Source organism: Myotis nattereri (assembly GCF_964212035.1).
Source record: "Myotis nattereri genome assembly, chromosome: 3".
Lineage (NCBI taxonomy): Eukaryota > Metazoa > Chordata > Mammalia > Chiroptera > Vespertilionidae > Myotis > Myotis nattereri.
Window position 1 is genome coordinate 167,848,915 of NC_138077.1, and position 16,253 is coordinate 167,865,167.

Genomic DNA, 16,253 nt, shown 5'->3' on the forward strand with positions numbered 1-16,253 from the left:
AAATTTTCAAACGTGCGGACATAGAAGGCATCCCATGTCCCCTTCACTCTCTTGCAACAATGAGCAACTCCCTCAACGCCAGTCTTGCTTCACCTGTCTGTCTCCTTACCCACTCTCTCCACTCCTAGTATCACCATGCATTAGTTTTGTCTTGAACTTTATATCAATGGGATTCGATAGTATGTGCTCTTTGGGGACTGGCTTTCCGAGCTCAGGGTGATGTCTGATTCGCCCGTATGGTTGCACGCACTGTCGGTCGGTTTCTCTTGTCCCCTCACCTTTCAGAGGATGTCCAGCTGAGCCTCCTGGCGCCCTGCTCCCCTGCTTTCCCACCTCCGTGTTGTTCAGGCCTCCGTCTCCCAGCCCCTGCTGTCCACCTGTGTAAGCTCAGTCCGAGCCCATGCTGCCTGGCTCTCTCAGTGACCCTCTCTCTCTCTCTCTCCAGCATCGTCACTCTCTCCCTAGTTGCTCAACGCTCCTCCTCTGCTTTTGAAAATGCTCAGAAGACAACCATCTCTTAAATCCTCTTCCTAAAAATGTCCATTCAATTCCTTGTCTTCACCACACTGCCATCACACTTCTCCTACACTCACTGCCTCATTTCCTGAAGTAATAGTTCTCTTCTCTTCAACCCCTTCTTATTTGACCTCCATGCCCTTCGCACTGTGAAAGCCACTAGCGCCGAGGTCCCCAGGAAGCCCCAATCACCGAGTCCCATGAGCTGTGCTTGTTCTCTCTCCTTCCTTTACCCCTGAAAAGTGACTAAGAACTGTTCTTCCTCCTGGCTTTGTGAATAACAATTACTGGGATTTTTTTTTTTTTTAATCATAAAAGTATCCCATGTGGTTAAGAGCACAGACTGGAGCCAGGCTGCCGGGATCAGAGTGCTGCCTCCTCCACTTACCTTTGCTCTGTCTGACCTTGGCTCTGACCTTAGCTATGTTCTAAACTGCTGCCCTCACTTCCTTTAGTTCTAAATTGGGAAAGCCATAGTAACAACCTCATAGCATCATTATGTGAACTGTTAGAACAGTGCTTAGCAATTGTAAGTACTATGTAAGCATTAGCTATTAAGACCAGAAAAAATAAAAAAATGTTAGAATGCATAAAAACACAATAAATCTCCTAAAATTCTCACCATCTAGCAATAGCTACATTTTGTTGTATATTCTCCCAATATGTTTTCTGGATTAAAATATATTTTCAAATAAACATAATCTATACAGCACTGACTTTGGCCTTTCCTCTCCAGATTCTCTCTCTTACCCCAGCTGTTGTGACAAAGTTACTTTGACCCTTCACAAATGCTTAGCAACTCGACCAGAGTAGAACTCTATCTTCGATATGTTCTTCTGTTCTTTGGAAATCATTCTCTCACTTCATACAGCATTGTTTCCCTCCCAAAGCAATGAGCCCTTTGAGGGCAGGAATTTAGACTTCTGCTTCTCTGATCCGTCCCACTTCCTCTGCTCAGCCCCAGCGAGCTCCTAATATGGGACCTGCAGGCAGATGCAGTGCAGTGATGACTAGGAACACTAGGGCTGGTGTCAGCCCTGGCTCTTACTCATGACTCACTGGGTATCCTTGAGAGCTTCAATGTCCTTATTTGGAAAGTGGGTTAATGATACCTTTATCATGCTCTCCAGAATATAATGTTAATTAAAATTTTTATAAAGGGTGCAGTGCAATGCATACAACATACTTTCATTTATATTTTTAAGACAGATTATGTATAATCATATTTATGTATGCATAGGATGTCTTCAGAAAGAAATATGAGAAATTGATTACAGTGATTCCCCTGGGGAAGTCTAGAGTAGGATAATTAGTTTTTGTTTATACACTTTAGAATTGTTTATAATTTTTACATATGCATATATTCTTTTAAAACTATTCAGGGATGTTATGAAGAGTAAAATAAATAATTTTATATAAACTTTTACCACAGTGCATGACACAGAGAAAGCACTCTGTAAATGTTAGCCTTTCTGTTCAATATTAAATAGTTGCTGCATTCATTAAATTCATTTATGTATTCATTTATGAATAAACAAAATGAAACATCCAGCCCTCCTAAGTCAGCCAGGCAGATATGAGCAAATTATTTCTCAGCCAGACTTGCTACTCTAGGTAGAGCATGTAACGTGTTTTTAAAGGTCACTCTCAGTGTTGGCTATAAACATAGGTCTCTGCATGGCTGGGCCCAGTACACCGCAAGAGGGGCTGGCTCCTGCGCCTCTGTGGGTCACCATCAGAGCTGCTCCCCGTGCCCACCTTCACTGGAGGAGCCTGTTTGGGGCACAGTATGGGGGTGCAAAGCAGCGTTGTCCTTGGAATCTGGGTGCCACACATGTGGTCAGCCTGTGCTGGAGGTGAAAGTTCATGGCACCAGCAACTGACCTTAATCAAGTGCATGAGAGTCCCAGAGACTCCACCCCGGCTTCTCGGAGCTGTGTAGGAAATCAAGCAGGTGGGTAACCTTTGGCTTGGAACACTCAGTATTTGCAGGATACCTGTGGAAAGGTGAGCAGGGTGTATCCTGTTTCTAAGAAAACAAACACTGTGTACATAAACACCCCAGGGTGAGAGGTTCGAGCTGATCCCATGTGTTGGTTGCTACATCGCGTGTCCTAATCTACTTATGGAGGCCCCATTCTCTGCATTAGTCAATACGAGAGAGAGACGGTGGAATCGAGTAACTCACTGGCCTGGTTAAGGGCATGGCTTTGAAGTAGGAGAGATCTCGGTTTAAGTCCTGTTTCTACCACTTACTAGCTGTCTGATCTTATGCCAATTATTTCACTTTCCTGAGCTTCAATGGATGTGATAAATCCAACCTCTGTGGTTGTAGGTAATATTAAAGGAACTAAAGTATGTAGAAAGTACTTGGTAAAGTAGCTGGCACATAGTAAGTAATGAAAAAAAATGAAATTGCTATGCTATTATTATTGAGCTAGACTTCCCACAGTTTGGTGGGAAAACAGTATTCACACACAGTCCGTTACGTAAAAATAAGCATTAAATAACATACAATTAAGCACCGAAAGAAATGGGTATGGACCCTTTTGAGAGCTTGGTGATAGCTATAAATCATCAATTTGGAAAGAACACAATAGGCACTCACAGTGAATTTTGCATACAATTTTAGTAAATGCATGCACCCCCTGCCTGCTCTTCTCATGCATGAACCAGCCCCTTAGAGGTCCTTGAACCCCTGAGCATATAGCAGGAGTCCACAAAGGGAATTAATCAGTGTAAGCAAAAGTAGTTAGGGAGTCTCTTCCTGGAAGAGGTTAAACTGGGAACTAAGGCCTAAAAGGAAAAGAGAATGTAAGTAGCCAAGAGAAGCAGGCAGAGAACCTGGTGGAGACTTGCAGGTGGCGCCTGTGAAGGCAGCAGTGGTACACATAGCAGTACAGGCTTGGGGCCAGGCCTCTGGTTCAGACGACCTCAGCCAAGCAGCTGGCCCTTTGACACTAGGCATCTGTGCCATGGTTTGTTCATTGGTAATGGGGGTGGAAATAGAGCCTGCCTCACAGGGTCAGTGTGGGTATTCAGTAGGATAATGTCCTGACAGTGATTGGCACATAGCCTGGCGTCTGGCGTACAGTGAGCCCCATGTGGTCACACGCTGCTTTTATGAGTCGGGTTTCTATTATGGTAGCAGAAGTATTAGAGAGGACTTTGACTGCAAAGCTAAGCCCTTTGGACTTTTCCTGGGGGCACCAGGGAATCCTTTTTTTTCTTTTCTTTTTTTTTTTTTTTGAGACAGAAATAAGCTGGAAGTGCTGCTATATCAGAGCACAGGGGTCAGGAGCGATTAGATTTGGGAAGATAAGAGGCATGAGTCCTGTTCCAAAGCTGACGCAGTAGCTGTAGTGGTTCTGGGAGCCAACGCTGAGGTAAACTAGAAGCCAGGGGAATGGGGAAAAATAAAAACGGGGGGTTGTCCAAGTAAGAATCAAGATAATTTGGAGAGTACCAGGGTGCAAGGTTGCACTGTCGAATCAGGCAGTCACATGAGGTGACCGTTGAGCGCTTGAAATGTGGCTCATCCAAATCAACGTCACTTTTTTCATGTGGCCCCTGCAGAATTTAAAATGTCGCATTTCTATTGGACAGCACCGGGTCTAAGGAATCAGTAGGAGGGCTGGGGCAGGATGCGCGATGACCAAGGCCGTGGTGGTGTCACTCACTGAGAAAGGGACATCGGAAAGGTCGGGACTGGACAACGATGTCTCATTGCTTCCAGCGTGTTATGTTTGAAGCAGCTGGGCACTGTTCAGCTGTAAATTTAAATAGGCTTTCATTTAGACATTGGGATGAGGGTAAAGGGTCAGAGCTGTATGCGGTCATAGCTGAAGTCAGAAGGGGAGAGCATCATCTACCGTAACTGAGGGCCAGTGTGGGTCAGGCAGGTGCTGAGTAATTTACATATTGTTCTCTCGTTTCCTCCCGCTAACAAGCCTGTGAGGGAGGCACTATTATTATCCCTTCCCACTTCAAAGATGAGGGAACTGAAAATCAGAGAACTGAAGCCACTTGAGCTAGTAAGTGATGAGCCAGGATTCGAACTGCATCTGACTGTAAAAGCCCTTGTTCACTCTGCCCCACCATGGAGCCCCTAAGAAACCAAGTCAGGAGGAGAGGTGCGGAATGTCATGGCACAGGCAAGGACAGGGGAGTCCAGCATCACTGAAGCCGGGGAGGAGACATTGTCCAGGAGGACGCAGCTGTTAAGAAGAAGTTAGACTTTTGTAGCAAAGAAAGATAGTAAGTGCTAAGAGCCATTTCAGATGGAAGGAGTCTTACTCCCATTGGGTAAGAACATTTTTCAAAATGAGACTTTTCCAGGGTTTGTTCAGAGCTCTGCAAAGGTAAACATAGACAGGAAGGGGCATTCTTTTAAATCGGTAAGTTCTCGTAGCCAGGCGGAAGGAAACACAGGTACGACTAAGAGGCGGAGATTCTGATAGTCATTATTAGCCTTTCTCGTGAGGACCGACATCAGAATCACTTTGGAAGCTCTTAAATACAGATTCTTGGGCCTTGCCCCAGGCCGACTGAAGCAGATTTTTTTTTAACAGGTGCCCCAAGTGTTCTAGATACACCGTGAAGTGAGGAACCCGCTGCGCAGGCTCGGCAGCTCTCTCCTCTGGATTTATTACCCAGGATTGGCTCATCCTTGTGGTTCCCTGCCAGGTTTGCTAAAGACGGGAGGAGGATGGGATCATCCTGTTCTTTAGCAACAGTCTTACCTGGAATCTGGGGCAGTTTTCCTTTCAAATAAGAACAGCCAATTCTTCTCGCTGAGGTCTTTTTCCGCGGCCCCTTCCCTCCGCACTTTGTGCCGTCTTTGTTATAGAGACCACCTGTCGGGATGAGCACAGGCCCGTGCTCCTGGCCCACACTTGCCCCTGCTTTCCTCCCACTCCTTCCTGGTACCCGTGATGTTCAGGGCAAGCAGTGTAGAGGGGTCACTGAGAGGATGACCTTGAGAGTCAGCTGGCCCGAGTCCCAGCTCTGCTTCGTTAAGTCACTGTAATCATGACAAGACCTTTTTGATCACTCTGTGCTTCGTCTGTCAAGTAGAAATGATAAAAGAATTCATCTCTAAGAGGATTAAATGAAATGATACATGGAACTGACTTACCTGACACATACTAAGTACTCAATGAGTGGTGGTAGTTATCCACTTTCTTTTTAAAATATATATATTTTTATTGATTTCAGAGAGAGAGAGAGAAACATCAGTGATGAGAATCATTGATTGGCTGCTTCCTGCACACCCCCTACTGGGGATCGAGCCCACAACCTGGGCATGTACCCTTGACTGGAATCGAACCCAGGTCCCTTCAGTCCCAGGCCAACGCTCTATCCCAGCCGTGGGCAAACTACAGCCCACGGGCCGGATCCGGCCTGTTTGAAATGAATAAAACTAAAAAAAAAAAAAAGACCGTACCCTTTTATGTAATGATGTTTACTTTGAGTTTATATTAGTTCACACAAACACTCCATCCATGCTTTTGTTCCGGCCCTCCGGTCCAGTTTAAGGACCCATTGTGGCCCTCAAGTCAAAAAGTTTGCCCACCCCTGCACTATCCACTGAGCCAAACCAGCTAGTGCGGTAGTTACCCACTTTCATCATTACAACAGCAACTTCATCACCATCATTATTATTCAGGGACATGTGTCCTGGATGGCGGGTAAAATCAACGAATGAAAAATGAGGACCTCAGAAGGGTTTGCAAATAGAGAAGCACAACTTCTAGCAGCCGAGCTCTATTGAGGTCGAGAGAGAGCTGCCCGTGTTCTTCTCGCTCTGCTGATCCTGAGCCTTGTAAACTTCTTAGAAGAGGTCTGATCACTGTCGCCTCCCCATCTCCAACCACCATTCCCACCGCTCCCAGCAGCCTCTCCTCATCTCTCTCCCATTTCCCTCCCCCACAGGCACTTTGCTCTTTTTGCTCTTTGCTCTCAGTGCTGGACAGGACCAGGATCGCACAGGTCACAGTTTCAACCACCCTTGGCCTCATGGCCTGCGGGCTTTGGTCGGGAGAAGGAGAAAAAGAATTTTGTCTTACCTTTCCCTCTTTTCAAAGGCACATGCCCTGGTTGCAGGCTCGATCCCCAGTGGGGGGCGTGCAGGAGGCAGCTAGCTGATGATTCTCTCTCATTGTTGCTGTTTCTCTCTCTCCCTCTACCATCCTCTCTGAAATCAATAAAAATATATTTTTTTAAAAAAGGTTTGGGATTTAGCGTATTCAGCAATAGTGGCCTGATACTAATAGGAATCATAGCCGACCTTTGCAAGTTATTTACGGATCACAAAACGGCACGTTAACAATTGTGTGTCAGTTGGGATTCAGCTACTGCAAACAGAAGCGTTCTCGGAAACAGCAGAATGGGCTTTAATTCAGGGGACGGGGCGCTTGCATAATCAAAGGCAGGCCTGGAGGGCTCTGCATGGAGCCCTCCACGCATTTCCAGGCTTCACCGCAGAACTGGCCCCAGGCCCGGGCAGGAAGTGAAGAGTTGGGAGGCTGCTGCAGCCACACAGCTTCTTAGCACCACACTGCTAGTGACTGGACACCAGTGCCACCGCCTCCATAAAGAGCAACTGGCCCACCACCCCGCTCACCAGCAGAAAGGACCCAACATCAGGAGAGTGGCCTTCTCCCTTGGGCCACACAGAGCCCTAGCTGCTGGGGAACCTGGTGTCTGAGTTGGCTCAGGCTGCCATAACAAGGCACCACCGACTGGGTGGCTTAAACAACAGAAATGAATTTTCTCAGTGGTTTGGAGGGTGGAAGTCTGTGAACAAGGTGTCGGCAGGGTTGGTTTCTTCCGAGGCCTCTTTCTTTGGCTGGTTGGTGGCTTTCTTCTCCCTGTGTCTTCACATGGTTATCCCTCTATATCAGTGATGGCGAACCTTTTGAGCTCGGCGTGTCAGCATTTTGAAAAACCCTAACTTAACTCTGGTGCCGTGTCACATATAGAAATTTTTTGATACTTGCAACCATAGTAAAACAAAGACTTATATTTTTGATATTTATTTTATATATTTAAATGCCATTTAACAAAGAAAAATCAACCAAAAAAATGAGTTCACGTGTCACCTCTGACATGCGTGTTATAGGTTCGCCTTCACTGCTCTATACCTATCTGTGTCTGCATTCTCTCTTCTTATGAGGCCACCAATAATACTGGATTAGGGCCCATTCTAATGATCTCCTTTTAAGTTAATGGCCACCTTAAATGCCCTGTCTCCAAATACAGTTCATTCTGAGGCACTGGGGTTAGGACTTCAACATATGAAATGAGGGGAAGGGAGCACAATCAGCTGATACCAGTAGGAGACTTAGAGTCTTACTTTCCATCCCTGCAGTACAGCAAGGGACCCAGGAGGGCAGGGTAGCTGCCCAGCGCCACCCATCAGGGACTGTGGAGTGCTTCGAGCACTTTGCATGGGATGTGATCAGAGGGTGCACATACTTAATGCTCAGCCAAAGTACTCTTTATACTTATTACACTCACATGCTTATTTTATCTGATCTTAACAGTCCTTTGAGATACAAAAGTATTATTATCCCCCATTTTTTCCCATGAGAAAATTGAGGCTTAGAGAGGTGACAAGTCCTTCCCAGGGCCCCAAAGCTAGGAAGGGGCAGGAGTGAGCTCAAGTCCCTTGGCCTAATCCTTGAGTACGCCTGGAACTAGAGAGCCAAGGCATAGTATAAAGGAAGGCCACAGCATACGTTCAACTAAAGGGCCCAGCAAATGTTAAAGGGGCAGCCACTACTCAGATCCAGCCCAGATTATAAGGTTTCTCCGACTTTTCCAGAAATCTTTCATTTTCAAACTTTGACAATCACTGTAATGTTAAAACACAGACACTTTTGAGTTAACCTTTCATGGGCCCCAACCAAACACATCTGCGGGGTGGATCCAGCCCACAGGCTTTGACAGAAAATAACTGTTCATGAAAATAGTCAGACCCAAGGATCTGACTCTGCACTCCCCACACTTCCTGCCATATTAGAAAGATGTTGCTACCTGGTCATATGACCTTGAAATTCTTCTTGTGCTGTCTGAATTTTCCTCTTGTGTCTCGCCACATACATGGTTTCTGCCTTGTTAGCGAGCCGAGGGGCCCAGTACTCACTGAGCATGTGTATGTACAGGGTGCATTACTGACAGGCACTCCCAGCAACCCTATGGGATAGGGAGTATGCCCCCTTTACCAAATGAGAGGACAGGCAGGAGCTGGAGTAATACCCTGATAGCTGAAGGTTTTTTGTTTGGGCTGCTCTTTTCTAACAGCCACAAGGGGTGTGTTTGCTCATGAACATCAGCTTCACTCCAGTGATTCAATTCCTGGCCAGGCCATGGTGACTTGTGATGCAGATCCTGGGGCTGCCTGGTGTCTTCCTTCCAGAGTGTGATATTCTTCCCACCTCTCCCTGCTTCAGGTCTCTCTAGACAAAGATTAAAATGTCCATATTTCCCTAAGGGGACATTCTGTTCCTAGGAATTCCTAGGACCCTGGGAATTCAGATGAACAACAGCATTAAAACCAATGCAAATTATCTGAATAGCTAACTGCTACATATGTTTATTCAAATCTGTTAGCCACATGCAAAAATGAAAACAAGGCTACTGGAGGTCTGCACAGGCATGCACAGGCCTTGGCCTTTCTGAGTGGCTCGAGATCTCCAGATGCTGACCTCAGTCCTTGCCTAGAAGCAGCAGCAAGAACATTCTTGCTTAGCTTGCGGATGGGGGGAGGGAGGGAAGGGGGACCAGTCCTCCAGGGCATTAGACAGATAAACAGATACCTTCTGTACCAGAACAGGTATTGCACAAACATGAGGCAGTCGGCAAGCTCGTAACTCCAGGTCTTGGAGCGTCAAGGTCACCCTTGATTAAGAACCACATCGTGGACTGTTCATTGATGACCCGAGTGTCTGTGCATCAAATCCATTGGCATTGCATCCTTTGCGTGGTACCGTGGGAAGCGTGGCTTCTGGGGTGAAAAGGCTTACAAACTAGGTTAGCTTGGAGCAAGTTTTTCTCACCTGAGTTGTCTCATCTTTGAAACAAGGATGAAATCCTAATATACCTTCTGGAATTAGAGCCAGGCTTCATGGACTAATGCATATGAAAGCACACCGTGTGCAGTCTACAGTCCCATACAAAGAGCAGGTATTGTTTGCCTTGGAAGCTATTCTTGGAGTAAGAATAAAGCATGCTTTTCATCCACCTAGTAGCACAAACAAACAGCTCTAGATATCCTTGCCATTAAGGGAAGACCAAAGAAAACCCTCTGAAGGTGTAGAGGTGTTTGTTTCCCAGCCTCTTGCTCCGATTCTGCTCAGGCCCAGCTGTTGAGATGCGAAGCCGCAGCTGCAGCTTGGGAGGAAATCCCCAGCTGGCCCTCCAGCCCCGGTGCACAGCCCCACTCCCCAAGCTTTAACAGCAGTGGCCCTCCTTGCACAGACAAGAGGCAGCTCAGCTTCTGAAGTTGAAACAATATAACCTTGATCTGATTTCTCCACAGGAAGAATGTTATAAGATTTTATTCTTGGAGAAGAGAAATTGTATTCGAGTTGGGAGCCCGAGAGAGGCTGGCAGGGCAGAAGGGAATGGCAGTCTACCTGAGCAGTGGAGAAGCTGTCTGGTGACAGGGGAGGCTGTCTGGGAGGGGGCAGGTCAGAACACAGACATCAGGATAGGGGAAAGCTGCAAGGAGCCATGCTGGCGGGTGTGCACTGTGAATTGCTGGCTGTTTTCAGTCGTGACTATAATAGAGTCAGGAAGTAAGGAAGTCCTTCATGTACTAGATGCAAAGTTTCTGGCCAGTGTTCGAGAGGCCTACCCAAGCATTTTCTAAACAGAACCTGACGGCGGACTATTTGCTTATGGCCATGCGGGTGGGAGCAATGACTGATCTGGTCCCGATTTGTGTGAACTGTTCCGCAGTTACAGGAAAGCTTGCTCAGGCCTTGGAAACTTTAGCCCTGGAGGCTGAGCAGAGGAGGAGAATGCTTGGCGCTATTCTCATGCCAGGGGAACATTTAGAAAGTCCTTAGGGTGCAGCCTGGAAACCACAGGCCGTCAGAAAGGGTGTCATGTTCGCTTTCTGGAGGCTGGGGGGCCAGTGCTCAGAACCAGGGCCAGCTGGCAGGGGAGCCCAGGGTAACGTGCCACAGGGAACAAAATATGGAAGCAGCGTGCTGTGAACCAGGGCACTTCATACTTTTCACAGTGAGCCTGCCTGCTGCCTGGGTCCCATTTCAAAGACTGTTCATAAGCTCGTGCCTGGGAGCACAGGAATGGGCTGGGCCAGGCCAGTGGGTGTGAGCAAAATCCCCGGAGGACCTCCTAGGCCTGCTAGGGTTGGGGCGGGACGACTGAAGAATCTGAGGAAGAGGCAGCTGGTCAGGGAGTGCATTGAAACGAGGTCACCCTAAGCCACCAGCCCCACCCCAGCATTCCTCCTCCCAGCTTCCTGCACTGCTGGAGCTTCCTTATTTCAGGGGATTCCTCTGTTGGATGTCACGAACCATTCCATTCTGTCCTGACACTAGCGTGCTGCAGAACTGCCTGCGGATGCTATAAAAAGGGGGGCTGATGCCCATAGACCACCCAGACCTAGTCAGTCCAAACCCTTGAGGCTCATTGACCAGGGCAGCCAGACAGGTACACAGGGAATTTCGGTTCGCTGTGCTGGGTGTGACCCCCGAGGAGAAATATAATAGCAGCTGCTGTTCGTAGAGTGCCTTGGTCCTATGCGAAACACGACGTGTGCGTCAGCAAATTGGATCCTCAAAAATAATTGTATCCTTATATTACAAGTGAGAAAACCCGGGCTCCTGGAGGTTCAGTAACCTGTTTGAGGAACCAGTTTCGTCCAGCTAGTGTGAGGCAGAGGGAGGGTCCCAACCCAGGAATGTGACATCTGCTGATTAGGCTGGATTTTCAGAGTTTTGCCCACAGTTTTATTGGTGCATTTGACCCAAGGCTGCCTGTGACCTCAGAGGGCAGAAGCCCTACCCAAGCCCTTTAAGTCAGCCACTGGGAGCATTCTAAGTGTGGAGCTCGGGCCTTGACCTCAGCCACTGGGAGCATTCTAAGTGTGGAGCTCGGGCCTTGACCTCAGCCACTGGGAGCATTCTAAGTGTGGAGCTCGGGCCTTGGCCTCAGCCACTGGGAGCATTCTAAGTGTGGAGCTCGGGCCTTGACCTCAGCCACTGGGAGCATTCTAAGTGTGGCGCTCGGGCCTTGGCCTCAGCCACTGGGAGCATTCTAAGTGTGGAGCTCGGGCCTTGACCTCAGCCACTGGGAGCATTCTAAGTGTGGCGCTCAGGTGGACACGGCGGAGCGCACAGGGCACCTGTGTTTTGCAGCCTTGTCTGGTCCAAGCGTTGATGGCAGACATGCTTTGTGCAGCTGCGGCCCCTCCACAAAGTTGAGACAACCTGGGTTTGCTGCTGGTGCCACCGTGCCCTCAGACTGCTCAGCCCTCGCACAGCACCCAGCGGCACACCTACCGTCCGTCATCCGCCTGCTCCTATGAGTCATAGAACTGCCACACGGCTGCCAGCTCTGCATTTCCCTGCAGATGCCACCAGGCCCAGAGAGAACATAGCCATATATGGCAGGGCTCCAGCCTGCCCTCCCCTTAGAATATACCACTGGACAACCAGATAGGTTGAAGCTCAAGGTCCAGGAGGCTTCCTTTGATTTTCACTGGGTGGCTGGGGAAAGGGAGGAAGAGGCAGCCTAGAACCCAAGGGCTGAGGCCCGCGAGGAGAGTTACCCGGGGAACATGTAGTGAGTGCAGGATTAGCAAGTGCCCTGGCTGCCAGGGTGAGGCCCGAGAGGTCAAAGGAGGGAATGATTAAGTTTCATTAAATATGTCGGGCTGTTCAGCTTACCCCCGCTTGCTATTTGCTGTGGATCTGTCTGTCACTGGGATAAAGACGTCCTTATCTGCCTAACCAATGTTCTCCCAACGGTTGCAAATCCTGGTGGCACCTAAAACTGCACCCTTTGTGCAGAGTTCTCCAGGGACAATGCCTGTTGCCATCTTCTGTTGCCAGAACTTGCATCCGTGTGATAGTTGGGTAAGAGAGCCAGAATGAAATGAAACCAAGCCTTCCACTGAAGCACACAGCAGTGGTGCTAACTGCACGCATACCGTGGCTCGGGTTGCACATGATCACGTTTGCTGGGGGCCCTCTACCTACTGCAGAAGTTTATGTATATTTGTTCTCCTTTAGAAAATCCTGGGACAGGCTACTTTGTGCTGTATATGGGGTGCATGGATTACTAGTACACTACTAACTAGTACTGGGTTTCTGCAGGCCGAAGATTTATGAAGGTGCTCAAATGGGTAGCAAGCTTAGACACCCAGGCTACCACTCACTGCCAAGGGGTATTTCGGTACCTCAGAGAGGTTGTTGACTGGGAAACTGCATCCTTTCCCCCTAAGGTAACACAAAGCATTAAAAATGTTTAAACAACATAGAGATGATTGTTGTTGACCTTTTAAAAAATTCTCTCCAGCTTTCAGGTAAAAACAACAATTGAAGATGTCAAGCAAAACAGCAAGCACCAACAACATCACCCAGGCAAGGAGAACTGTGCAGCAGTTAAGACTAGAAGCTTCCATCGAGAGAATAAAGGTAAGATGATTTGCTTGGATGTGTTTTCTGAAGGCCAGGCCGCGTTTCAGAGGAGATGTTGCTACTTAATGCAGCTTGGTGCCGGGATTTTCCTAGAACAAGCTGAAAGCCTTAGTCCCTTTAATTTTCATTTCTACCAAGCACAGGCCCCATTTCAGAAGCACTGAGTTAGCCTCTCTATTGGGACAGAAAACCTAAAACCTGTGGCAGGATTTCTTGAGGGCCTGCCTTCCCTGAGCCAACACGGTCAGGTCCTGGGATTGCTGGGTTTTATGTTGGCACAGGGATTCCTCGTCATCCCCCTGGAATTTATTAAGTGTTCTGATTTACCGGTGCAGCTGAGGCAGGCCTGCATCACAAGTCGGCAATCGGGGTCTCCTTTTTAGGAGAATGCAGCTTTTTAACGGTGTGTGGGCTTTAGTGGCCACGTTCTGCACCTGGGTGAGCCATGCCAGCCCTGGTAGAAACCGGAAGGTATGTGCTAGGTCACCTGACTTAGGAGTTTCCCCATCTCCCCGCCACCCCCCCCCCCCCCCGCCCCCAAATCCCAAGGAAGGACTAGGCGGTGAGTGCCCTGGAATGTTGTGAGTAATGCTGTTTCCTAGAAACTCAAGCCGTCACCTGATAAATTCCTCTGGGCCTGGAGATGGTCACCTGTCTTTAAAACACGAGGCCTGCTGTGCTGAGGTTGACAGGGTTCAGCTGAGGACACTGGTCTGAGCATTCGCAGGGATCTCCCACCAGCCTCTGAACCGGGCCTGGCATTTTCCATTTTTAACTCGAGCCAGAGCGAGGCCCTGCATCCTCCCATGCTGGCTTTGTCTCTTTTTACTTTCCCAAGCCCAATCAGGAAATCTTGAAACTCCAGTAGTATTTGGCTCTAAACCCATAATTTGGTTTTTTAACTGTGTCCTGCATCCTAAACGATTTTTGGGGTGGGGAGGGGGGAGATAGAAACTAAGATACAATCTTCCATTGATTCATTTTTTTTCTTACCACCCCAACTTTTTATTTTGAGAAATGTCAAATCTATGGAAGAGTTGTAATAGCAAACACCCATGTATTCTTTACCAGGATTCATCCATTGTTAGCATTTGCCCTCTCTTTTTCTGTCCCCGCACACACACACTCACAAAATACAATTTTTTTCTTTGAACTACTTAAAAGTTATTGGCAGACATCGTGACTCATCACCCCTAAATACTTCACCAAAGTACAAGAGCATTCTCCTACATGACCGCCATACAGTGACAACATTCAGGATCCGCTGAGAATATTATCTAACACACAGTTCATTCATGAAGAATCCAGGCCACTCTCTGCAGAGTGGCCCTCAGTCGAGACGGAACTGCTTGCTGACGATTAGATGCCAGTTAAATGTTCTGGCGGAACACTAGCTACCTGGTGTTCACAGTAGGAGACAGATGATGTTAGTTTTATTTTTTTATTAAGGAAGGCCTTATCCGCCAGATTTCGCCATGTGAACGTGCCTTTCCCCCTTTTAACAAGGAATCTGCGACCGACATTGTTCTCTGACAGTTCCACCCAATGCGTGAGCATTCAAACACTTTTTCCCCCCAGTTTGTAAATAAAGCATTCCCTTTCTTGCTTGTCTGCATGTTAGGTATCAAAGGCATCAGCTGATCTCATGTCCTACTGTGAGGAGCATGCCAGGAATGACCCTCTGCTGATGGGGATACCAACCTCAGAAAACCCTTTCAAGGACAAGAAAACGTGCATCATCTTATAGAGGAGAGTGAACCAGTTCCTCGCGTCTCTTCAACAAATCAAATTATGAGCAGCTCCTTGAAGAGAAGTACCTTCAGCTTATTTGGTAACCACTGCTAATAACTAAAATGCTCTTAATATGGAATAATAGACTCTGAAGTCTTTATTTTCCAAGTTGTCCTTTCTCTGAAATACCCTTTACTGATCTAATACAAAGTAACAATCTTGTTTTCCATTTGGTAACCGTGGTGTCATATTGGGTTGCTGCTTAACGCAAGTCATTCTGGGCCTTTTAAAAAACACAAAGATAGGCTTTCAACTATATGAATGATCCATTTATGTCAAGACCTAAATTACCTAAGCCCCTGTCTAGATTAAAATGCCAAGAATAACTTAAGTCCTTAAACCATTATATTATAATGTGTTCTTAATAGGGTTGCACCAACCTGTACAGTATATACGGATGAGGAGTGTTTTGTGTATATAGATATATATATGTGTCTTTGTATATACACATATCAAAGCTTACTTGCTTAATAAAATGCTCTCCATACCATCAGTCCCTCAGCTCCAGAAGTTATCCCTTTATCTTAAGCTATGTGTGAGTAGAATAAGAAACTCTTTTTATATAGTTATTGTACAAAAACTAAAGGCCATCCTAAAGGTTGTATTCATTGCCATCAAGCAATGAAGTCATCTCTTGCTGACCCTCTCCGGCTACAATACACTGTGCCAATTAAAATGTTTAAAGTGACCTGAACGCCCTTTTATAATGTGAGGTATTAATTCTCAAGAGGCCTTTCCGGCTTCAGTGATCCTGAGTCGAGAGAAGGGGAGGACACCAGGCAGGTGTGCCGGGGGCTCACGGTCTCTGGATCAGGGTAGACACCTCTGAAATTTCCACCCTACTGATGGGAATGGGGCAGACAGAGTGCTCAGGAGCCTGGCAGGGAGAGGAGCAGGGATGTTTGAAAGCCAGCTGCTATTCCTGATCAGACTTTGTGACTTAGCTCCTCTTTTTCTCACTGCCTTGCCTTTTATCTTCCTCTCCTGCCAGAACAACTCTTTGCAGAGGTAATGTTCACCTCCCCGGCCCAAGTGGGTGGAACATGGTGGGAACTGAACATACAAAAAACATAAAGGCATTAAGACACAAGCTCTTCCCACACATCTGCAGTGTCAGTGTCATCCCTACCTTGTCCACAGACCATTGAGAGACGTGGATTCAGTGGCATATGACCCGGGACCAAGGGTTCCAGCCGCTGGGCGTTGGGCTCCTTGATTTTCCTCTGGGCACAAGTGCAGCCCTCACCTCCTCACAGTGTCCAGCGGGGA

General features: G+C 47.5%; 1 protein-coding gene across 2 annotated transcripts in view; it reads left to right on the plus strand.

Moving 5' to 3' along the window:
• Positions 1-14,990, plus strand: part of GNG12 (G protein subunit gamma 12) — a 114,985-nt gene extending 99,995 nt beyond the window's left edge. For both annotated transcript variants that reach the window (XM_081088076.1, XM_081088077.1), the window contains 2 exons: positions 13,072-13,190; positions 14,815-14,990. In XM_081088076.1, the coding sequence (XP_080944202.1) occupies positions 13,098-13,190; positions 14,815-14,940 (219 nt within the window). In that variant the 5' untranslated portion in view covers positions 13,072-13,097 and the 3' untranslated portion in view covers positions 14,941-14,990. The remainder of the gene's footprint in view (positions 1-13,071; positions 13,191-14,814) is intronic.
• The last annotated feature ends 1,263 nt before the right edge of the window (positions 14,991-16,253 follow it).